Below are 19,947 nucleotides of genomic sequence, written 5' to 3'. Positions count from 1 at the left end.
GGGAAATTCAGTGTATTTTTTTTTTAAAAAACTTTTTTCAATAAAGCCTTTTCAGAACAGTTTTTATATGTGTGTAGATTCCACCTTATTTAGCTCATGAACAAGTCACTGGCCAAAACCACACCTACATTTTTAAGTTACATTTGGAGAGGGGAATACTAAAAAAAGAGAGACTTATTTTTAACATTTAACATGGCTGAATTTTCCCAAAGAAGCTCTGCTGTTAAAGGAACATTTATCTTCCTTTATGCTGCGTTTTTCTACTATAATAACTAGTTGTTACTAATCCATAATTCTTCCAACAGGTGTTTGGCACAATATGGCTTCAGGCACCACTGAGCTAAAAACTCCCTTGCCTGTTCCCCAACTTTCCCAGTACGAGGAATAAAAAAGAAGACGACAATTCTTGTGTGATTTGTCAATTCCCATGCGAGATTAGTACGAATGCGGGCGATTAAGTGCCAGCCTCTAAATCCTAGTTGTCCCTCAAGTTCTCAGACAAGCAGGAAGTGTAAAATGTGGGGGGAGAGAGAGGGGGGTGGGGGTGGGGAGAATATTGCACGTTTGCAGCTGATGAAATATGAGTCATTCAAGCTAGGGCGGTGTTAAGCAGGCAGAATATTTTAGAAAATAACTGGTTGATTAAAGAATTCCTGGAGCAAAGTTTGTCAAAAGAAGCTCCGCTGCTAAACTGCAAGTTCAGTTGCATTCATTTACATGAAATATTTCTAGTGTAACAGCCCCTTATTAACGCAGAATCCTTGCACCAGATGTTTGTAGCAGGTCGCAGTAACAGGAGACGGTGACCACTCGTGTATAAAAACTGGATTGCGTAAAGTGGGGGAAGAGCAAACACCAGTTGTACATTTGTGGAAATAAGCATGCCTGCCTTGATTCACTCAGCCACTCTATGCATCAAGGCAGGAGGAAGAAGTTGGTTCTTAATGGGATCAGCTTGTTTAAAAACAGCTTAAAGCCACCTCCTGTGCTATTACGTCCCTATGCTGGGGGACGGGGGACGACAGTGCTGTCCCAACCCCTCCCTCCTCAGTCTCTCAATACATCTCAACAGGATCTATTTTACATTTTGTTCCATTTAAACAATAAAAAATGGACTGCAGCATCTGATCACCTCAGCCCTGGAAGAATAGTTGCTGCTTGGATGAATTTAATGTGGTAGATGGGGAGGCAGTTGCTACAATTAAATGGCAATTCACTAATAGCAGTGAACCATGGCTTAGGCGCAACTTCCTCTGCATCCAGCCAGTCTATGACACCTGGGCAGGTAGAGGAGAGGTCAGGGCTTTGTGGACATAGGCAGGGGTGCTGCGTTGCCTCTTCCAGTGTGTCTAAATAGACTCACCCTCACCACCACCTTGTTCCCTCCTAGCACTTCCCACGTAAGCCCTGCTCCATGGCCTTTTCCCTGACTTCCATAGGCTTTAGATCATTTGTAGACTTTATGTTTCTTTTAAGAAAATTGCATTCATTCGTATGTAGAACTATGTGTTCAATGTTTCGGATAATTGAAAATTTACAGTCTGGCAATAGTCATAAACACCCTCTCAATAACACTTATCGGTAGATTATTCAGTGTTGCAGTCATGTTTTTTTTTTAAAAAAGGCCAATATTAAGTATGTTACATTATAAAATCAACTTTATTACAATGATAATAAATAAAAAGAAGAGGAAAAATTCAGTTCAGAACATAATAGTCAATATTATCAGAAAAGTACAGAGACATGTTCTTAGTAAATACTATTAAGCCAGGGGAATCCTCTGAAATATTCATTCACAGCTTGATCCCCCAAATGCTGGCCCAGCGCTTCTTGCTGTGAGATGCCTGGGACTTATCGCTATCGCGGTTACTGTCTGTTGTTGACAAAACAGCTTGCATTACGGTTACAACCAAAGCCAATATATAACTAATGGAAGTAATAATCTGCAAAACAATCTTCCAAACTTTATTCCTGCATGAACTCTTTCTAATTTCTATAGGTCATTACCAAAAGTCTTGTTGGCTTTTTAATCTGTTGCATAGAAGCTCTGTAAAGTGTATAATACCACTTACTGGTCGCTCTTCTTTTTAACCTCCAATTTAAAAATTATTGTGCAGCAGTGATGTAATTAGAAAAAAAACATTTTTCCCATTAACATTATTGGGCCTACCTAAGTTTTTTTTAAAAAAAATGTCCGACAGAGCAGTCTTATATGGGATTAAGTAAGGATGTATCGAGTTAAATGGGATTCACTCCCAGGTAAGTGTGTATGGGACTGCAGAAAAGTTCAAGATATAGAGCAGGATGGTTCAGATCAATCAATCTAGATTCAAAAAGCAGGATTGTAGATTTCTGGTAAAAGCTCACACCCCTTTTGTTCATGCATCTTTCAGGAATCCTGCCCCGCGGTTCATGCACTATATATAATATTGTAGATAAAGACTAATTGAGTTAATTCTAGGAAGGGGAGCAGAACTTGTATGTATTATGGGAAACTTATGGATAAACTATTACTGAATGGGAAAAATGCTGTTCAGGGAAGAGTGATTTCCATGTCAGGCAATATGCCCAAAGAAAGGGTGAATCTCCATATGTGTGCTCATCACCTGATGATAATATTATCACATGATGCCCTGCATGCACTAAATACCTATCACAGAGCCAACAGCACAGGAAGTCTTTCATATCAATTCAAACAAGCACCAATTTGAGCAACCAAGTCTTGAGACATGAACCTCTAGTTATTTGATGCTGAATGTAAAATTTTAGCCTGAAATCCATGAACTCAAATGATGACTTCACTTTTCAGAATAGATGAAACAGAAATTTTAAAATCTATATAAAGAAGGTGTACAAATAAAGGGTGGGATCCATGACATACCCAGAGTAGACCCATTGGGATTAATGGACAAGAGTAACGTGAGTATAATTAGCACTGGACACCAGCCAAAATATATGCATTATAGTGTAGAAATTTAAATTACAGTATTATGCCTCATGGTAAGTGTCTGCATAACACTTGGTATGATCCATAATTTTGGGGAGGTATAGTAGTCTGCAAATAGGAAATACTGAGAGACAGATAAGGCGTGGCATGAAATAGGATACCAGAAACTGTAATTTTAGTTCAGGATCTGAACCTGGGATGGATATCTAATTTTTCTTTGTTGATACCCTATCTGAAAAAAACTATATATTCTCATCACAGTTCTATCCATGCATACTAGAAATAAGTTGTGTTGTATTCAGTGGATCTTATTCCCAGTAAATGTGCATGTGATTGCAGACCCAATTGCTCCCTGAGGAAAAAGACCCACTGAACACAGTGCAATGTACTTTTGAGCATAAGATTGCATGCCATAGCATCAGGCCTCATTGGAGGTATCTCTAGAACATATTCATTATGGTGTGTGTGCATATTATACAACATAACAAATATGTCAAGTTGCATTGATGGGAGATAAAATGAAGCAGCAATACAGAAGATTATCTCATGCAAGCATTACATCAATATTCTTTTCTGTTACCATGATTAAAACAAAATCAATTACTCAAAACTGCAACTCTGTATTTCATAATATATATTCATATATAAGTAACACTTATGTCTCCCCTAATGGCTCCCCTATTAAATGTAAAGTTAGCCACATTGCCTCATAGCTGACACACAATTAACACAGTAAAACAATAGATCTTTTGAGTAAGTCTCTTAATTCGAATGTCAGAACAAGTTGTCAGTGGTCAGAGTTTCACAGCACACTACTTCCATCCGTCTGTTGTAACTGTTTCTTGGGGAAAAAACACTTAATAAAGCAGCCATTACTGTCAAATATTCTAAACTGATTGCACCTCTATTTGTAATCTTTATTAGATCAATCAAAAGCTTTGCAAAATCAATTGGCACAAAGACCTTCAATGCTCTGTGAACCAATGTACTCCTTACAATACCAGCAAGTTGTTCCTGAAACAGTGATAAACATAGGAGCCAACTCCTAGGGGCTGAGGTCCCTTTGCCCCCCCAAAAAAATATTTGAGCTCCTCCCCAGTTGACGGGCATTGCCATTCAAATGGAGTGTGTGCACCATATCTTGTGATTTATTTTGTGGGGCGGGGATTATCTCCACACACTCCCCCCAAACATTTTATTCAAGTTGGCAACCCGATGATAAAACACTATAAGCTGCACCCCATTCTAAATATTCCTTTGCTGGTGACACAAGTTACACATCAGACTATTGTTTTCATTGACCTCTTTAGAATCAGAGTTAGCTCTACCATTAGGCCCAAGGAGGCAGCTGCCTCAGGTGGCAGATTATGAGGGTGAGGCTCAAGGGTGAGATATTGGAGGATAGAGTTGTGTGTGTCATGTACTTTTACAGCCAGTCTGGTAACCTTCGGCACACAGAATATGTGGGTCCACCATTTTGTCCTTCACCTCAAGCAGCAAAATGTATTAGGCCAACTCAGAATTCACACTTGCTTATGTACACACACACACACACACACACACACACACCATACTTACCTGAATCAAATTACAGTGGTGCCTTGACTTACGAATTTAATCCGTTCCGAAGGCACCTTCATAGGTTGAAAAATTTGTAAGTCGAAAAACGCCATTGGAAACGCGATTCCCCATAGGAATGCATTGGAAACAGAAAAATTCGTAAGTTGAAGCAACCCTATCTAAAAATTCATAAGTCAAAAAATCCCTATCCTATCGGATGTCGAGACATTCATAAGCGCGCGGCCATTACCCCCATTCGTAAGTCGAAAAATTCGGTTGTCGAGTCGTTCGTAAGTTGAGGTACCACTGTATTATATACACAGGCACATGGAGATATCTCCTCCTCTATGTGGTTGCTTGTTCATGTATATGTTTACTTAAGTGAAGAGAGTGGTGTGTGTGTGTGTGTGTGTGTGTGTGTGTGTGTGTGTGTGTGTAAATACCCATGGATCAACAGGCACAATGCTCTCATGGTCTGGAAGTTGGGACTTGAATATTTGTTCAACATTCTGAATGATTGAAAAGGCTTTCTCCATCCCATTTAATATTTCTTGATGGTGCCTTTTGTAATGCATTACATTGACCAGGCCTGACACGTCTATAGTCAAAACTACAAACCAGTGCAAGATCTTCCGCTCCGCATTTTGGAGCTCAATAGTTTTAGATGGCAGCTGGACGCTCAGACATTCTCCAGAAATTGACATGAGCTTGGGATTCCAGTGAAGCAGAAGAATGGCTATAGATCCATGAAGCAAAACTGTAATGTCTGCTAGCACCGCGAACTACTTGCCAGAGACTTCTAGGAACATTCAGGTGGAAATGAGAGGTGGAAAATTAGAGAACACAGAGCAAAAACAAAGGCAGGTCTAAAGTGTCCACTCCTCTGTGACTCTTCTAATCTGCAGAGGTGCCAGTGACAGTATGGCTCTGACTGGGATGCAAATCCCTTTATATTATGCTGAACGCAGGAGCAGCCAGTGCAGGGGAGCAAGGCCACGTGGCTGCTTGTACAGCAGTGGTTCTGCTGCTCCTTAATGGGACGGTCCAAAAACAGCTTTACAATTTGTTACCAGCATCAGTGACTACAATATCATATGAGCACTGATCCAGAGCATATTTTCTACAGCGTTTATATTTACTTACATGTAAGATCGGCTTGTTAAGAAATTGAACTGCATACTTCTCATATTAATTCTTACAAGTCTGGCTGATGAAGAATTGATCAAGATTGGCTGATGAAGCATTGAACAAAACAGATTGGTTATCTGGAAACTCTGTTCTGGCGGTATTTGGTGACAGATTATGTATATTTCAAACTTTTGAGTTATTCTACCGCGACTGGTGAAGAAGATTTAGAGATTTTGGTTGCAATTTCTGATCATTTGTATTAGTCTATAAATAGTGCTTAGTGCCATGGTTATTGGCCATCATGGTGTGTTATTTTGTTCACCTTAATGGGATGGGGCAGCATGGCAGTCAGGTTGGGCCTGTGCAGGAAGGAGATACTGGATTTGCTCTACTGCTGCCTTCACTTCACTGGCACCCAGCCCCAGCCCTGCACTGCCCCATTAAGCAGCAGCAACAACACTGCTGTCAGGGGAGCAGGGGGTGTCCCTACCCCACTGCACTGGCCACTCCTGGTTGATCATTACTGCGTTCTCTTCAGTATACATACAGTATCTCTTAAGGCTTTATGGAACACAAGAGTAGTTCCCCCCCTTACCTTAGGATTGCCATTTTGCTTTAATTCATTTTGTGCGGACTGTACATTTGAGCGGAGGTGGCTCGAGGCTGAGGCCAGCGTATGCAGCCCTGTTTCCCCTCCTTGCCACAGTGTCCATTTCTACCCAGTTTGATGAAGCTGGACAAGGCAATCAAAGTATTCAAAACTGGTCCGAATAAGCCGTGTCACTCTTAAGACAAGTGGTTTGGTTTCTGAGGTTTGGTTTCAAATGGCATACAGCTGGAAGGCACACCACAACAGTTTCGATTAAGACAGCCCCTTTATAACAGCCAACAAAAACCACGATGAAATGCTTATCCATTCTGTTTACGAGCATTCACTTCTTCCTTTGCAGTTACGTTCTACCAAGTCTTTGGTCCAATCCCTTTGTTTGTTTGTTTTGGTAGAAAGATTCACACACCAATGATTAGCCACTGTCAGGCTGTCCTGTCTCTATTCAGTTTTAGGTCGGAAAGTGCCACCTGCGCCTTTTAATATTTTGTCGGCGATGCTCCCCATATTTTTCTTCATAGATTTCAGAGGGTTCTCGTGCAGGAGTGTCTGTATTAGATATTTCTCCCGTTTAATTTTGCTTTTGGTTTTCTTTGACACATCCGGAATTATGTGTGAAATAGCAAATTTCACAAAGTAGATGACATGCTGGGTGGGGGAGGGGGAGGGGACACAAACAGAGTCAGCATACAACCATTATAAAAGAGAGTAACATTGCCGAGTTATTGACTTTTGCCGCAATCTGGAAGTCTGTAGGCCACATCTGCTAAACACATTTAAAGTGCTACTACACTACTTTAACTGTTACGGCTTCCCCCAAAGAATTCTGGGTATTGCAGTTTCTTAAGGGTGCTGAGAATTGTCAGGTTAGGTGACTCCTATTCCCTTCACAGAACCACAATTCTCAGAATTCCCTGGGAAAAGAGATTGGTTGTTATACCACTCTGGCAATTGTGGCAGGTTAATAGAGGTCTCCCAAGAATTCTCAGCACCCTTAACAAACTGCAGTTCCCAGGATACTTTGGTTTGGGGAGCCATCACGTACTATTTAAAATGATACAATAGCACTTTAAATTCATAGTGCAGATATGACCTATGTGCACTCAGATAACAAGACACATGAAGATCTGCACATCCACATTCATTTCAACAGATAGATCTAATCTGGAGATGCAAAGAAACAACCTCACATCTTGGTCTGTTCTAATGCACGGCAAGGGGAAATGTTTCTTTAAGGTTTCCTGCTGGTTGCTAAGAGAGTTTCTGAGAGCATGCCCAGGTGGCAATTTATTTCTCTCTCTGCTCCCTGCTAAGAAAGCACCCGCCATGCAGCTGTTTTTCTGTGCCATCCCAATGTGCTACCTATCATGGAGACCACAGAGCTATGCACTGTTTGTGCAATATGGACAGAGAAGGACCCTCATTGGAGTCCTCCCCTGGGTACAGACTCGGGGGACGGGGGATGGACAGCAGCTCCCTAGCTGCCCATTTACCCCCTTTGTGAAGAAACAGTGTTTCCCCGAGCTGAAAGTTTGAATGCATTTTATGTTTTGCACCATCGCTGCCACCCTGTGCATTAAGGGTTGTGAGCCCAAGGCTGTGGGATTCCATCCCAACCGAGATTAGACAGGCCCCTTCCTTGCAGACAGATATGGGGGGTATAAATAATAAAATTACTATTATAAAATTCTTATTGCGGAACTTCAGGTGCCTGAATCAGGCTTTCTTGTTCCAGCAGGCACTATGAGGTAGTCCAGCTTTATGATAAACATTTATTCCTTCATTGTCCCATTTTCTGTGGATTGTTTTGATGTAAAAGGACACTGCTTAGAAGTGTAAATAATTAAGCAATACACAAACATCTTTCAAAAAAACAAATAGTTAACCAAGTGAAAGCAAAAATCGGTTTTTTTGTGCAATGGCTCTTTTAACTCCCAACTAGGGTGGCAGGCAGAGATCTTAGTGGAGTTTAATATCCTTACAAGCAGAGTTAAAAACTAGCTACTAATAACATAATTTTTAAAACACATTCACAAACCTTTTCCCTTTTTGTTTTTTCCCTATCTCAGTCTTCAGAAAGGCAGTTAAAAAACACACACCCAAAAAACAGTATTCAAGATTTGCTCAGTATTTCTCCACTCTCCACCGAAGAGGAGAAAGGGAAGAACTGGTAGCTTTTGTTTAGACTTGCTTTAGATAGAGGATATTCATGAGGATTTCATTTTGCACAATTTTCGTATGTTTTTCTTCCGAAATGTATACAATTAGGGTAGGGTAGACCCCCCCCCCCCGCCCAACTCCCCCACCCAAATTTATTGATTTTCATGAGGATCACACCAGGAAATTTCTGAAATACATGCCTGAGAAATTTTCACCCCATTGCATGGCTGGGATGGGCTTACTCAAGGTATAAAAAGTATACTGCAACTTTAGGGTGAAGAAATGGAAGACACATGCTGACATGGTTTTTAATACAAGAAACTCCTTTTAGGAGGAAATATACTGACCTCCATGACAATGATGAATGAGAGCTTGGCTGCAATAACATGCCAGTAATAGATATTGTGTTCATATTGATGTTCGTGCCCAGGGGGGTATCGGAAATCCCGGTACCTAACGGTCAAAGACATTGAAGCAATCATTTCAGCAGACTGCAATATGGCACTCAGGCCAGAAGGGGGAGCACAATCCATCCCAGTCTCCTGATAAGGCACACACAAGTGAAGCAGAATGTACTGTATTTTTCTGTGTATTGGACGCCCCCATGTATAGGACGCCCCCTATTTTGGGGGACCCCAAATGAAGAAAATTGTGGGAAATTGCCCTGACTTGTTGAATTTTTTTTTTTTTGGGGGGGGAGGATTTCCCAGGGGCTAACAGCTCCATGCTTCTAACAGGTTGCCTATCAGCTGTTCCCTCACTGGCAATTGCTGAGTGTTTTCTCTTTTTTTGGGGGGGGGGGAACAGTGGTGAAGCTTTTTTTCAAATTAAGGTACTTTTAGCACTTTTCACCTTTCCTGCGGAGATTCTGCTTGCCTCCTCCCACTTTGCCCGCCCTACAGCTGGGAGGGAGGCTGTAGGCAGTCCGTTTTTGCCATGCAGTGTCTTCGTGCGGCTCCATTTGTGCATGGGCAGCACAACGTTACACAGGAAGAGCGCGGCGATTGAAGTAATATCCCCCCCTGCGCCTTAAACATCAGTGAAACATCACGCCTTGCGCTCCTCCTGTGTAACATCGCACCGCCCACATACAAATGGAGCCGCGCAAAGACGCCACGCAGAAAAAACAGATCGCACACACAGCGAGTGGGAGGAGGCAAGCAGGCTGAGAATGCCCTGCGGGAAAGGCGTGGAGGGAAGAGATATCTTTGATCACCACGGCCAACTGGAGAGGCAGCCCCTTTCCTGTGGGGCATTCTCAATCTGCTTGCCTCTGCCCACCCTACAGGCATGGGGCTGCATGGGGCAGGCTGCGTGTGTGACCTGTTTTTTCTGTGCGGCATCTTCGCATGGCTCCATTTGTGTGCGGGCGGCGCGAAGACACTGCATGGCAAAAAACGGACTGCCTACAGCCTCCCTCCCCGCTGTAGGGTGGGCAGAGTGGGAGGAGGCAAGCAGACTATGGAGGCCCCGTGGCTCGCCACTGCCAGGAGCTGGGACTGCTAGAGCAAGTTCCGTATTTACAGTATTTATATACTGTATATATATATAATTGCTAAATTCTGTGGATAAGAAGACCCACATTTTTAGACCTTAAAAATTGGGTTAAAAACCTTGTCTTATAGATGGAAAAATACGGTAATCGTAGGATTGTAGAGCCGGAAGGGACCCTGAGGATCATCTAGTCCAACCCCCTGCAATGCAGGAATAGCAGCTGTCCCATAATGAGAAGGAAATGCAGATAAATCACATCTACCGAAATGCATTATTTTGTAGACACTTAACAATCTTTCATTTTTTTATCTTCTCTTTTGACCATTGTTTACTATTACTTTGCAATGCTGAGAAGTAAAGTATGAGGAAAGACATGTGTGCAAGAGAGAGAGAGAGAGAGAGACTATACAGTCAGACCTTGGAAGTCGAATGGAATCTGTTCCAGAAGTCCGTTCGACTTCTAAAACTTTCGGAAACCAAGGTGCCACTTCTGATTGCCAGTTGGAAGCCGTGTCAGATGTTCGGGCTCCAAATAATGTTTGCAAACTGGAACACTCATTTCTGGGTTTGCGGCATTCGGGAGCCAAAACGTTCAACTCGCAAGGCGTTCCAGAACCAAGGTACGACTGTATATATCCATATATATATATATATATATATATATATATATATATATATATATATATATATGCTATTTTAAATGGGAAAATAGACTTGCCTGCATGTTGTCTGGTTGGCAAACATGGGAAGAGTGACTGGCTTGCTTTCGTTTCTGAAGTCTGACACAGCAAAGATGGAAAGTGTGTTGTTTATGTACCCCTTCATGGTGTAAGTGCTCTGACTTCCATAGGGAGGAATGGAAAATGACCAGTAATACACCAGGCGTGGAATCATATCAGACGTAAAAGCAATTATCATTGCCTGCATTTGAAAAGAGAGGGAAATGAGCAAGATTTAACTGCATCTAGGTAGAATTTTATACAAAGAGAGAGTGTGTGTCTGTATCAGTCTGGAAATGGGAAATATATTATTGTACAAAACAGAAGTGCATTACATTCAGATCTCTCCAGTTTCTGGCTGGCAAAAAATCTCAACTCCCTTCCTGTTTCCATTATGGTTGTACCCACAATAGGCTATGTGCAATGGTCTGTGTCCCTGGTGGGAGGGTGGGATAAAACATAATCAGCTTTTCCCTGACAGACTACCACACAATGCATGCAATAAACTGTGGATGTAATACCCTGGTGGCTTTGCAGAAATGATTATAAGAACCAGGTTTTTGAATACTAGTAGGGAACACCCTCTGAGTGATCACAATATTATACCTTTCTAATACTGCCCCCGCTTCCCACTTTTCCTATGTAAAAGAACACTGAGTTATTGCGAAATGTTATTTGGAATTCAGTGTAACTTATTTGCTCTTTACGCTGCTTTTCTCTCTTCCTCCCCCTCCAGTATTCTTCCCACATAAACTTCCACCTCTTTCCAATGATTTCCAGATGTGGAACAGCAGTGATGACATACACAGGAGAATATATTCTTCTGGATACTCTGTAAAAATAAACTCCCCCCCCCCACCATTTGTACGCTGCTTTTTTTTAAAAAAAGAGGATCACGCTAAAAAAATATTCTGATTTCAATGTTCCAAGACGTGATCACTTTTCCCATTACCCCAGAACAAATGAAAACTAGGCTTATGCTTGGCAACTGAATATAGCAACGTCAGCTCTGCTGCACGAACTCTTAAGTGCCAAGGGAGCTTTGTACAATATCCACTTAAAGTTCTGCCAGTTTTGCAGAGTAATCCATAAAGTGGAAAGAAATGAAACTTGCTGTAAAAGAAGCATGGCATCAACTATTTTAGGGATTGTTATTTTTTTTTATTTTATAAAGCCTCTGCTGTGGTTATGACAGTCAGGCTTCCTGGGCCACTGTTGCATTTTCAGAGGATATTGTTACTAAGGGTTGCATTCAGTGCTAGTTCTACTCAAGAGTAGACACTTGAAATTAATAGCCATGGCAAACTTTTATCCATTAATTTCATTAAGTCAACTCTGAGTAAAACTTAGGTGGCAATAATTATTTGGCCAGGTGGTGCTGTAGGTTAACCACTGAGCCTAGGGCTTGCTGATCAGAAGGTCGGCGGTTTGAATCCCTGTGACGGGGTGAGCTCCCGTTGCTTGGTCCCAGCTCCTGCCAACCTAGCAGTTCGAAAGCACGTCAAAATGCAAGTAGATAAATAGGAACCGCTACAGCGGGAAGGTAAACGGCGTTTCCGTGTGCTGCTCTGGTTTGCCAGAAGCGGCTTTGTCATGCTGGCCACATGACCTGGAAGCTATACGCCGGCTCCCTTGGCCAATAATGCGAGATGAGCGTGCAACCCCAGAGTTGGTCACGACTGGACCTAATGGTCAGGGCTCCCTTTACCTTTTACCTTTATGATCAAACCATCTGAATCCATTTGAAAACAAATTTTTAGATGAAGAAAAGGTCGACTTAGGAGAAAAATCACACAGGATTTCTTTTTAAGTGACTTACTAGTGTTGCCAGAGGCATCTCAGAAGATGCGTTCCCTCCTCCTGTATGAAAGAGAAAGGGGAATGCCTCTAGCATGGTGCCAGCTAGCAGTAAAATTTGGACATTAAACCTGGCACCAGCCAGTTTAACTGAGTGGAAACTCCTACCGCAGAGCCTTAGCAAAATTCATTGCAGTAGGGTTTGTTGATCCTGTCCTCAAAGGGAGAAAGGGAATATGCTTATTTAATTTATAATATTTATATACTAGCTGTCATCACACATTGTCTTGCAATGGGTCATAACCATTTAAAGCACAATACAAAATAAGAACAAAATAGAATGCACATTAAAGTACAACCCAGGATGGTCAGCTTGTATACAAACAGGTATCACAAAGGCATCATGAGTCTTAATTGGTATCTCATAAAAACAACAACCAACCAACCATCCATTGGTACCACTGTCACTGGACTTCTCATTCCTCAAGGAAATGGAGAACATCTAACACGTCAACAATTTCATACTGTTCGAAGGTGCGAATGTGGAGAATGGACATTACAACTGATTGAAGAACACGTCCCCATGGAAAATAACTGTTTGGCATTTCAGATCCCAAATTGTCACTACTTAAAGACTGTACTTACATTGGTCACCACAGCAAGAAGAGCTATTCCTTGCATGATTGGCTGCCATGCTCCTATGTCCTGAGCTTTCTGAGGAACTATGCGCCTGAACTGTGTGGTAATCTTCCAGGCATCTATACGTATTTCTAGTAAATTGTTCATAAGTGCCAGAAGGGGAGCCAGTGGGAACGAGGCCACAAACAAGGTGACAAATCCAAACTGTATAACTGCCAATGAGAAATGTGACAAACACTGGTGAAATATTAATTAGCATTGTGTGCGCTTTCAGAAGTCAGGCATGCCAAACTCAGTGGCTAAACAGAGCTACTCTGGATCACTTGAGAGAGCTGAGTTCTTGGATCAGAAAAGTATGGGAAAGTTACCCAAAGTCTATGGGTGATATTCAACTAGGATTTACTCAGACTAGATCCATTGAAACTAATGGACCCATCTTAGTCATCTTCATTCATTCACTCCAAGTAAATTACTTTGAGTAATACTTAGTTGATTCCATTCATTATCTGCACTCTGTAGCCAGCAAGAAACCAAAGGCATTGTAAAAAGGAATTTATAATGCCAATCAGGACATGGGGTATGTGGAAGTATTATATATATATATATATATATATATATATATATATATATATATATATATATATATATATATGCAAGAGAGCAACATTAAATAGGACAGTTAGAGAACATGCGGTTGTAAAGCCCCACTGTATTCAGAGGTGTTTACTCTCAGGTAAGTGTATATAGAACCGCAACCCTAATGTCTTGTGTATAACCACAGTTAAATACTCTGTGTTCAGATAGCACAGCCATCCAATCTAGCAAAATCCACCCATCCCACTTTTACGGGTTTGTAATTATTTAATAGAAGGTTAATTATTAAAGAGAATTATAGCAGCCAGCTTACCCATTTCAAGATACTCATAAAACAATCCAAGTTTGCCAATGGGTTGCAGGTGGTAGTCCTGTTCCCAGCGAGGGACAACTTTTTCAGATCGTGCAGCCGAACAAAATCTTCCAATCAGGTTCTTAAGCCACCTATGAATGGAGATCACCAGCTAGATTTATTCTTTATGGTAGAAATCATGCAATTTTTGTCCAACATGGAATAGCTAAGTCTGCCTCTTTGCTTTGAGATAATAATGGGCTCAGTTTTGCCCTTTCTGGCAGATACAGGCAAGGTCAAGCCACATGTTACACTGGGAGATCCATTCATTATTTCATCTGTAGAGCCTCTGATGGATTTGGCCTGTTTGGATCCTCATTTTTCTACCTTTTTTTTAAAAAAAAGAGAAAAAACAATAGAGAATAGGGATTCCCTTTGTGACCTCTTCATGGTCAAAAGCATATGTTGCTGTGTTTTCCATTGATGGAGACTAATGTTTCTGGACCTTGCTTTAATCTACTGCCACTTGTTTCTTAGAATTTCCAACATTCTGAGAAGTAACTCAATGTAATAGTTTAAACCAGTCCCATATTTCAGAAAGTAAAGTAAGGTACAACTATCTCATTGTTCATTAATATTTCCCAAATCTGTAGGACTGGATGAGGCCCTTTCTTACCTCCTATGGAGTCCTCATGAATTTCTGATGATTAAACCACTTTTTTAAAAAAATCAGTTGCAGCTTTTTGTGTTTTAGGGACTGCCTTCTGCTGTGAGCTCAAAGCAACCAAGAGGTTTAAATTCAGGTTCATTAAAAACAACCACCCTGTTTTCAAATTCAGGTTTGGTTTTGACTCCTAGCTATCAACACTTTTTACTTACGGAAGAAGCACTTCTTGTATATTATTCCAGATTGCTTTGCCTCCCATTATTATTGTCAGTTGTGTTGTAAGTTCAAGGAGACATCCACCTGGATCACACTAGGATTGGAAGAAGAGGGGGGGGGGATGACATAAAATTTTCCAGCTCAGCTGCAGGGAACGAATTTTCAATTAATGAAAACATTATATTAAAATATATTCTGTTACTTCAAAAAGACTAGCATAATGTTTTGTTTAGCATCATTCCTATTCAGATAACTATCCAGAAAAATGCACAAACCATCTAACATTGGTGATTATTACTAAAAAACAAAGTAACACCTTCATTTTTAATAAATTTGCTTCATTTATACCAGACTTTTTCTCCGAAAAGCAAAGAATAGCTTACATATGGCTCCTGGGGTCTCCAGCCCACAGAGTTTAGAGGTTAAACTTGTGTAACGTCTGCAGCAGAACTACATTTACCTTTAACCATAATCTGTGCCCTCCAAAATAATTGATTACCAGCGTGGGAATAGCATATAGTTAATCTTGCAGTCAACACTCAGAAGCCTACTTCCAGAACTCGCCCTGCTATTAGGTAGAGCAAAGCAGCTGCCAGGGCAGGGGTGGAGAAGTTGGAGGATAGAGTTTTGAGTGCCTTGCAGTTGCCTGCCTTGGGTCCAAAAGTTAGCTTGCTGTCCTCAGATATGGTGCAGGTTTGTGTCTTATTGCCAGTGTTGAAATAGGAATCATGGAGTGAAAGGCACCATATTGCCCTCGTCTTGGGCAGCAAGCTGTCTTGGGCTGGCCCTCTCTCTGGCCTGATTCAGGGCATTTACATTTCTCACAATTTAGATAAGTGGAGTTGGGGTGGGGAGAGTGGGAGGGGCTGAAGCAGCACCAAAGATTCTTTATACAGTTGTAGAATAGTAACAGTGCCATGTTGTCTACAGTGGCATTGCAATTTGCAGTGTTCACAGCCATTAGGAGAAGTAAGCAAATCACCTGCTATTTCAAGCAACATTGACCATTTTGTGAGGCCTCTTCATCTTCATCATCATCATCATCATCATCAGTTATTATTTCTACTCCGCCCATCTTGCTAGGTTTCCCCAGCCACTCTGGGTGGCTTTCAACAGAACATTAAAAACGGAATAAAACTTCAAACATAAAAAAACTTCCCTAAATCATTGCAGCTAAGTTATTATTATTTTTGGGGGGGAGGGATCAACTATGGCTGCAATAAGCTATGTCACCTGAGGTTTGGTGGAATATGAGCTTGGAGGACTTTGGACTCAGCTCAAAATGGCGGTAGTTATGAAGCTGAGTTCTTCAGTTTACCATTGCAAGATTCCAATCCCACCAAACTTTAATACCATCACTTCTTCCCATGTATCACTTGAAACTGATGAAGTGGCCAAGATTCAGGGCCAAACGAGATGTTATACGCATACATATATAATATTACCATGATGGGCTTTTCAAAAATCAAATTAAGCTTTTGAAGGGGGAACTGGGAAAAGCGCAGCAGCAGCAGCAGCAGCGTTCATCTTCTGTCTGTTTTCCTACTTGGAAGTTCATGAAAAGCAGTTAGGAAAGGATTAAGCATCTGCTTTCCCTTCTGCTAATGTTACTTCCATCTATATGTAACATCTGGTTTGACCCCAACTCTTCTAGCTAAAAGAAAATTAAAAATGAAGAGAGGAAAACCCAATGCAGGTAGTTCATTCATACCTCTTCATTTCTGTATTTCCCCAGCCAATAAACAGGGTCGCCAGGGTAACCTACAAATTTACCCTTAAAGAATGCAATGTAGAAACAGGAAGAGTAATAGTTGACAAATTGGAATAAGAACATCTTCATGGTGAGGCTGTTTTCATAATCGGTCTGCGTCCTTGGTAGTTCTGTAGTTTAAGGGGTGAGGGAGAGAGAAATGGTTAACTCGAGAAGAGCTTTAGAGATATGTATGTTGCAGACTTGAATACAATTTACATCTTTATAATTTAGATTATTTGGAGTTCTCTAATATACTGTAGCCATTATGTTAATTTCATGACAACGTGTTATAAAAAGGGGGGGAAATATGTGCTCTTCCACACAAGAACAAGCAGCAATTCTCAATGCAAAAAGCCTCCAGCAGATTCAATACATAATGAACATAACATTTTGATGTGATGCAAATGAAAGAATATTAAAATGAAGCTACTTTAGATGCGCCAAAATAGGACAGCTCCTTTAATGTAAATGACCTGGATGGGAAGGAAACCAGCAGTGTTTGCTCTGTTTTCGCTATTTACTAAAGCATGAAGGGTTTCAAACAGTGATTCTTTCCCTTTTTATTTACAAGAAAATGGCTACGCTATCTATAAACAATACCGAATGTAATTGAATGCATTATGCAGTGCTGATCCATTTTCATAAGGCTGGAATTATTACAGTAATATTCCGTGCTTTGTCAGTTTCATAAATATACAGCTGTAAACAATTGATCTTTCATGCTGGCTATAGAAGGATTTCTTAGGCAAGGAGCTGAATGTCATTTCTTTGTTAACTGAGAAAGCCTGTACTTTAAAATCTTTAGAAGTCATGGCAAGCAATGGTGGGAAAAGTTCTCAAGTACATGGCAGAGGCACCCTGTTTTGCTGAGTTACCCCTTAAGAACACAACATTTTTCTCCATTTACTCTGAAAGGCTTTGTAGCTGGGGCACGAGATCATCTTACCAAAGTCAGTAATCATGATTGCTACTTTCTCATAGATCATGTTCAGAATCATAATGATGACGAAGCTTATGATGGAAGCAGAAACTGAAGTTGCTGCTTGTGGAGTCAAGTATTTCTGGATGGCTTCAGTGCCATTGATGTGCCTTGGGAGCGTTGCGGAAAACACCAGGAAAACAGACAGCCTGTAAACAATTATGCCAATAACCGAGGCGATAATGAGCAGGATCTGAAATCAAATAACAACATAACTGCTATGTAATGAGTATGATATATTTTATGTGTCACATATATGCACATATATAGCGTGCACACACACACATTTAATTGATGATTTTATTCTATAAACACAGTAACATATATAATTACAGAAAAAGTAAATGAAACTATAAATACAAATATATTAGATTTATACATTATTCAAAAGTGTGATTAAATGTATCAGTCGTTAACATGCACTTTCCTTTATGCCACTGATTGTGTATAGCAATCGATATACTATTATTCTGATGCATATACCTACAATGCATTTTGTTCCTCTCATAAATAAACTTTCTGAACATAATTAAACTCCCAAATTATAACTCATTTTTTAAGACATTAAATTTTCCCCAACAGTAAATATGGGTTCGCTGAATCTTAGGGCTGCCATATGTCCAGATTTTCTTGGACAATAACGGGATTTCCAAGCCAGAAATGACGTCTGGGGGGAATTTCTGATCTGATTGTCCTGGATCTTAGGCAAGTACAGAAAACATTTCCACAACAGCACCCACAATATCTATTTGCTGCGGGAGAAAAAATAAAGGTGAGCACAGGGAACTGGACATGGAGGGTAAAAGGAAAAAGGGGAGAAAGGGAGATAGACAGGAACACAAGAATAGCATGCAGTGCAGCACACTGTAATAAATCTCACCCCTCCAGCCCTGAATATAATTTTAGCTTCCTCCTTTTGCCAATTGCCTCTGCTCGTTGCAATGTTCTTCCTTCTCATAGCCTTGTGGTATGTTCCTTAAGAGGAAGATTACAGTAGCACTTTCATGGCAGCCATACTAATGACAACCCTACCACTGGCGTTGGCTAGTGGCACATTTGAACACTTTTTGAAACTCTTCCATGATGCCACACATTTTCCCCTATGGCTGGGTAGACTTCTTTTAGTTTCTCCTTTGAATTAAGGCTGGAATGGGGGTGGGGGGGGGAAGAGGAAAGGACACCCAGGTTTGCTCTCTTAATCAAATGAAACGGGTAAAAAAGACCCATTCATCTGTAACACACTATTGAACCAGATTCCTCGAACAACACGTCTGAAAAAAGTGGCAGGAAGGGTAACGAGGTTTGGACTGAGCATCACTTCATGTCAGAAAATGTTATGTTTTCTACCAAGTGCCAGGCCAGCCATTGTCTATCTCAGCTCCCTAGAACATGAGTCCTACGGTATTATAGAAGCTGCTGGTATCATGTTCTGCTGTGCACAAACGTATCATTTTTAGATGTTTTAAAACGTACCTTTGAAATATAACCTGTGAAGGAAATGAGCCAAAGTATCCAAGAACTCAAGCCACAAGAGGTAAGAAGGGGGTTCAGAAGAGGTGGGGGATCGAGATGGGAGTAAGGAGACAGAAATCCAGAAATGGAGCCGTCAGGAGAGAAGTCCAGCTATGCAAAAACACCTGAAATTAAATGCAGGACAGCATAAAAAGAGGGAAAATGGGACAAGGGAAGGAAGGGATCAAGCCTGGCATAAGGAAGAAAGATGCGGGGCTTTCTTGGAGGTGAGGGAGAACAAAGTGAGGAATCCTTGCCATTCTGAGATCCAGTTTAAAAGCACAGTTGCTTGCATGGCTCAACTCTCGCAGTTCCTTTGAAAGGAGAGCTGTTTTTCAAAGTGTTCTTAAGACAAAAATAACCCATGAAAAGCTTTAAAATGTCAGGCCGGAACTTTTAATACAGAAATGTATTAATGTAGCAGGTTGCGTTTCGTTTTTATTAGAAGAAAAGTCCTATGCAATTCTGAAGCAGTACAGCCATGAGAAATGAGTCCACCACATGAGCAACTGTCCTTCAGGAAGGGGCCATAACCATTTAAGCTTTACAGAGTCTATCATGCTGACAAAGCTAAATAAATGACAAGCAGCAGTAGTAGAAAATTTACCCAGAATAAGACAGCACTTGTGCAGAAGGTCATCCTCATGCACTTTCCACAAGCTGTGTAGGGGATATGCTCTTCTTGCTGTGAAGAAAGGGGATTGAGAAAGAATTCCCTTTGTTAATATGTACATTTCTTTTTCACGTAACTCAGTGTTTAAGGTAAACAGTTCGTTTGTGTTTTTTATGTTTCCAGATTAAAACACTTTGCTTCAAATATCACCCTCAACCTGTCAGAGCATTGTTGAATCTAGTTTTGAGAGGTTTAGTGGGTTATCATGCT

The 19,947-nt window shown here is 40.9% G+C and overlaps 1 protein-coding gene across 2 annotated transcripts in view; it reads right to left on the bottom strand.

Annotated features, from left to right (window-relative positions):
* Nucleotides 1-3,772: 3,772 nt before the first annotated feature.
* Nucleotides 3,773-19,947, bottom strand: part of ANO6 (anoctamin 6) — a 67,265-nt gene continuing 51,090 nt past the window's right edge. For both annotated transcript variants that reach the window (XM_060279623.1, XM_035126527.2), the window contains exons 12-20: nt 19,672-19,749; nt 17,520-17,745; nt 16,532-16,701; nt 14,817-14,914; nt 13,959-14,089; nt 13,058-13,263; nt 10,615-10,817; nt 8,750-8,855; nt 3,773-6,890 (exon numbers count right to left, since the gene is read on the bottom strand). In XM_060279623.1, coding sequence (XP_060135606.1) covers nt 6,684-6,890; nt 8,750-8,855; nt 10,615-10,817; nt 13,058-13,263; nt 13,959-14,089; nt 14,817-14,914; nt 16,532-16,701; nt 17,520-17,745; nt 19,672-19,749 — 1,425 coding nt within the window. In that variant the 3' untranslated portion in view covers nt 3,773-6,683. The remainder of the gene's footprint in view (nt 6,891-8,749; nt 8,856-10,614; nt 10,818-13,057; nt 13,264-13,958; nt 14,090-14,816; nt 14,915-16,531; nt 16,702-17,519; nt 17,746-19,671; nt 19,750-19,947) is intronic.

Source organism: Zootoca vivipara, chromosome 10, assembly GCF_963506605.1.
Source record: "Zootoca vivipara chromosome 10, rZooViv1.1, whole genome shotgun sequence".
Lineage (NCBI taxonomy): Eukaryota > Metazoa > Chordata > Lepidosauria > Squamata > Lacertidae > Zootoca > Zootoca vivipara.
This window is presented reverse-complemented; position numbering and strand designations above follow the sequence as displayed.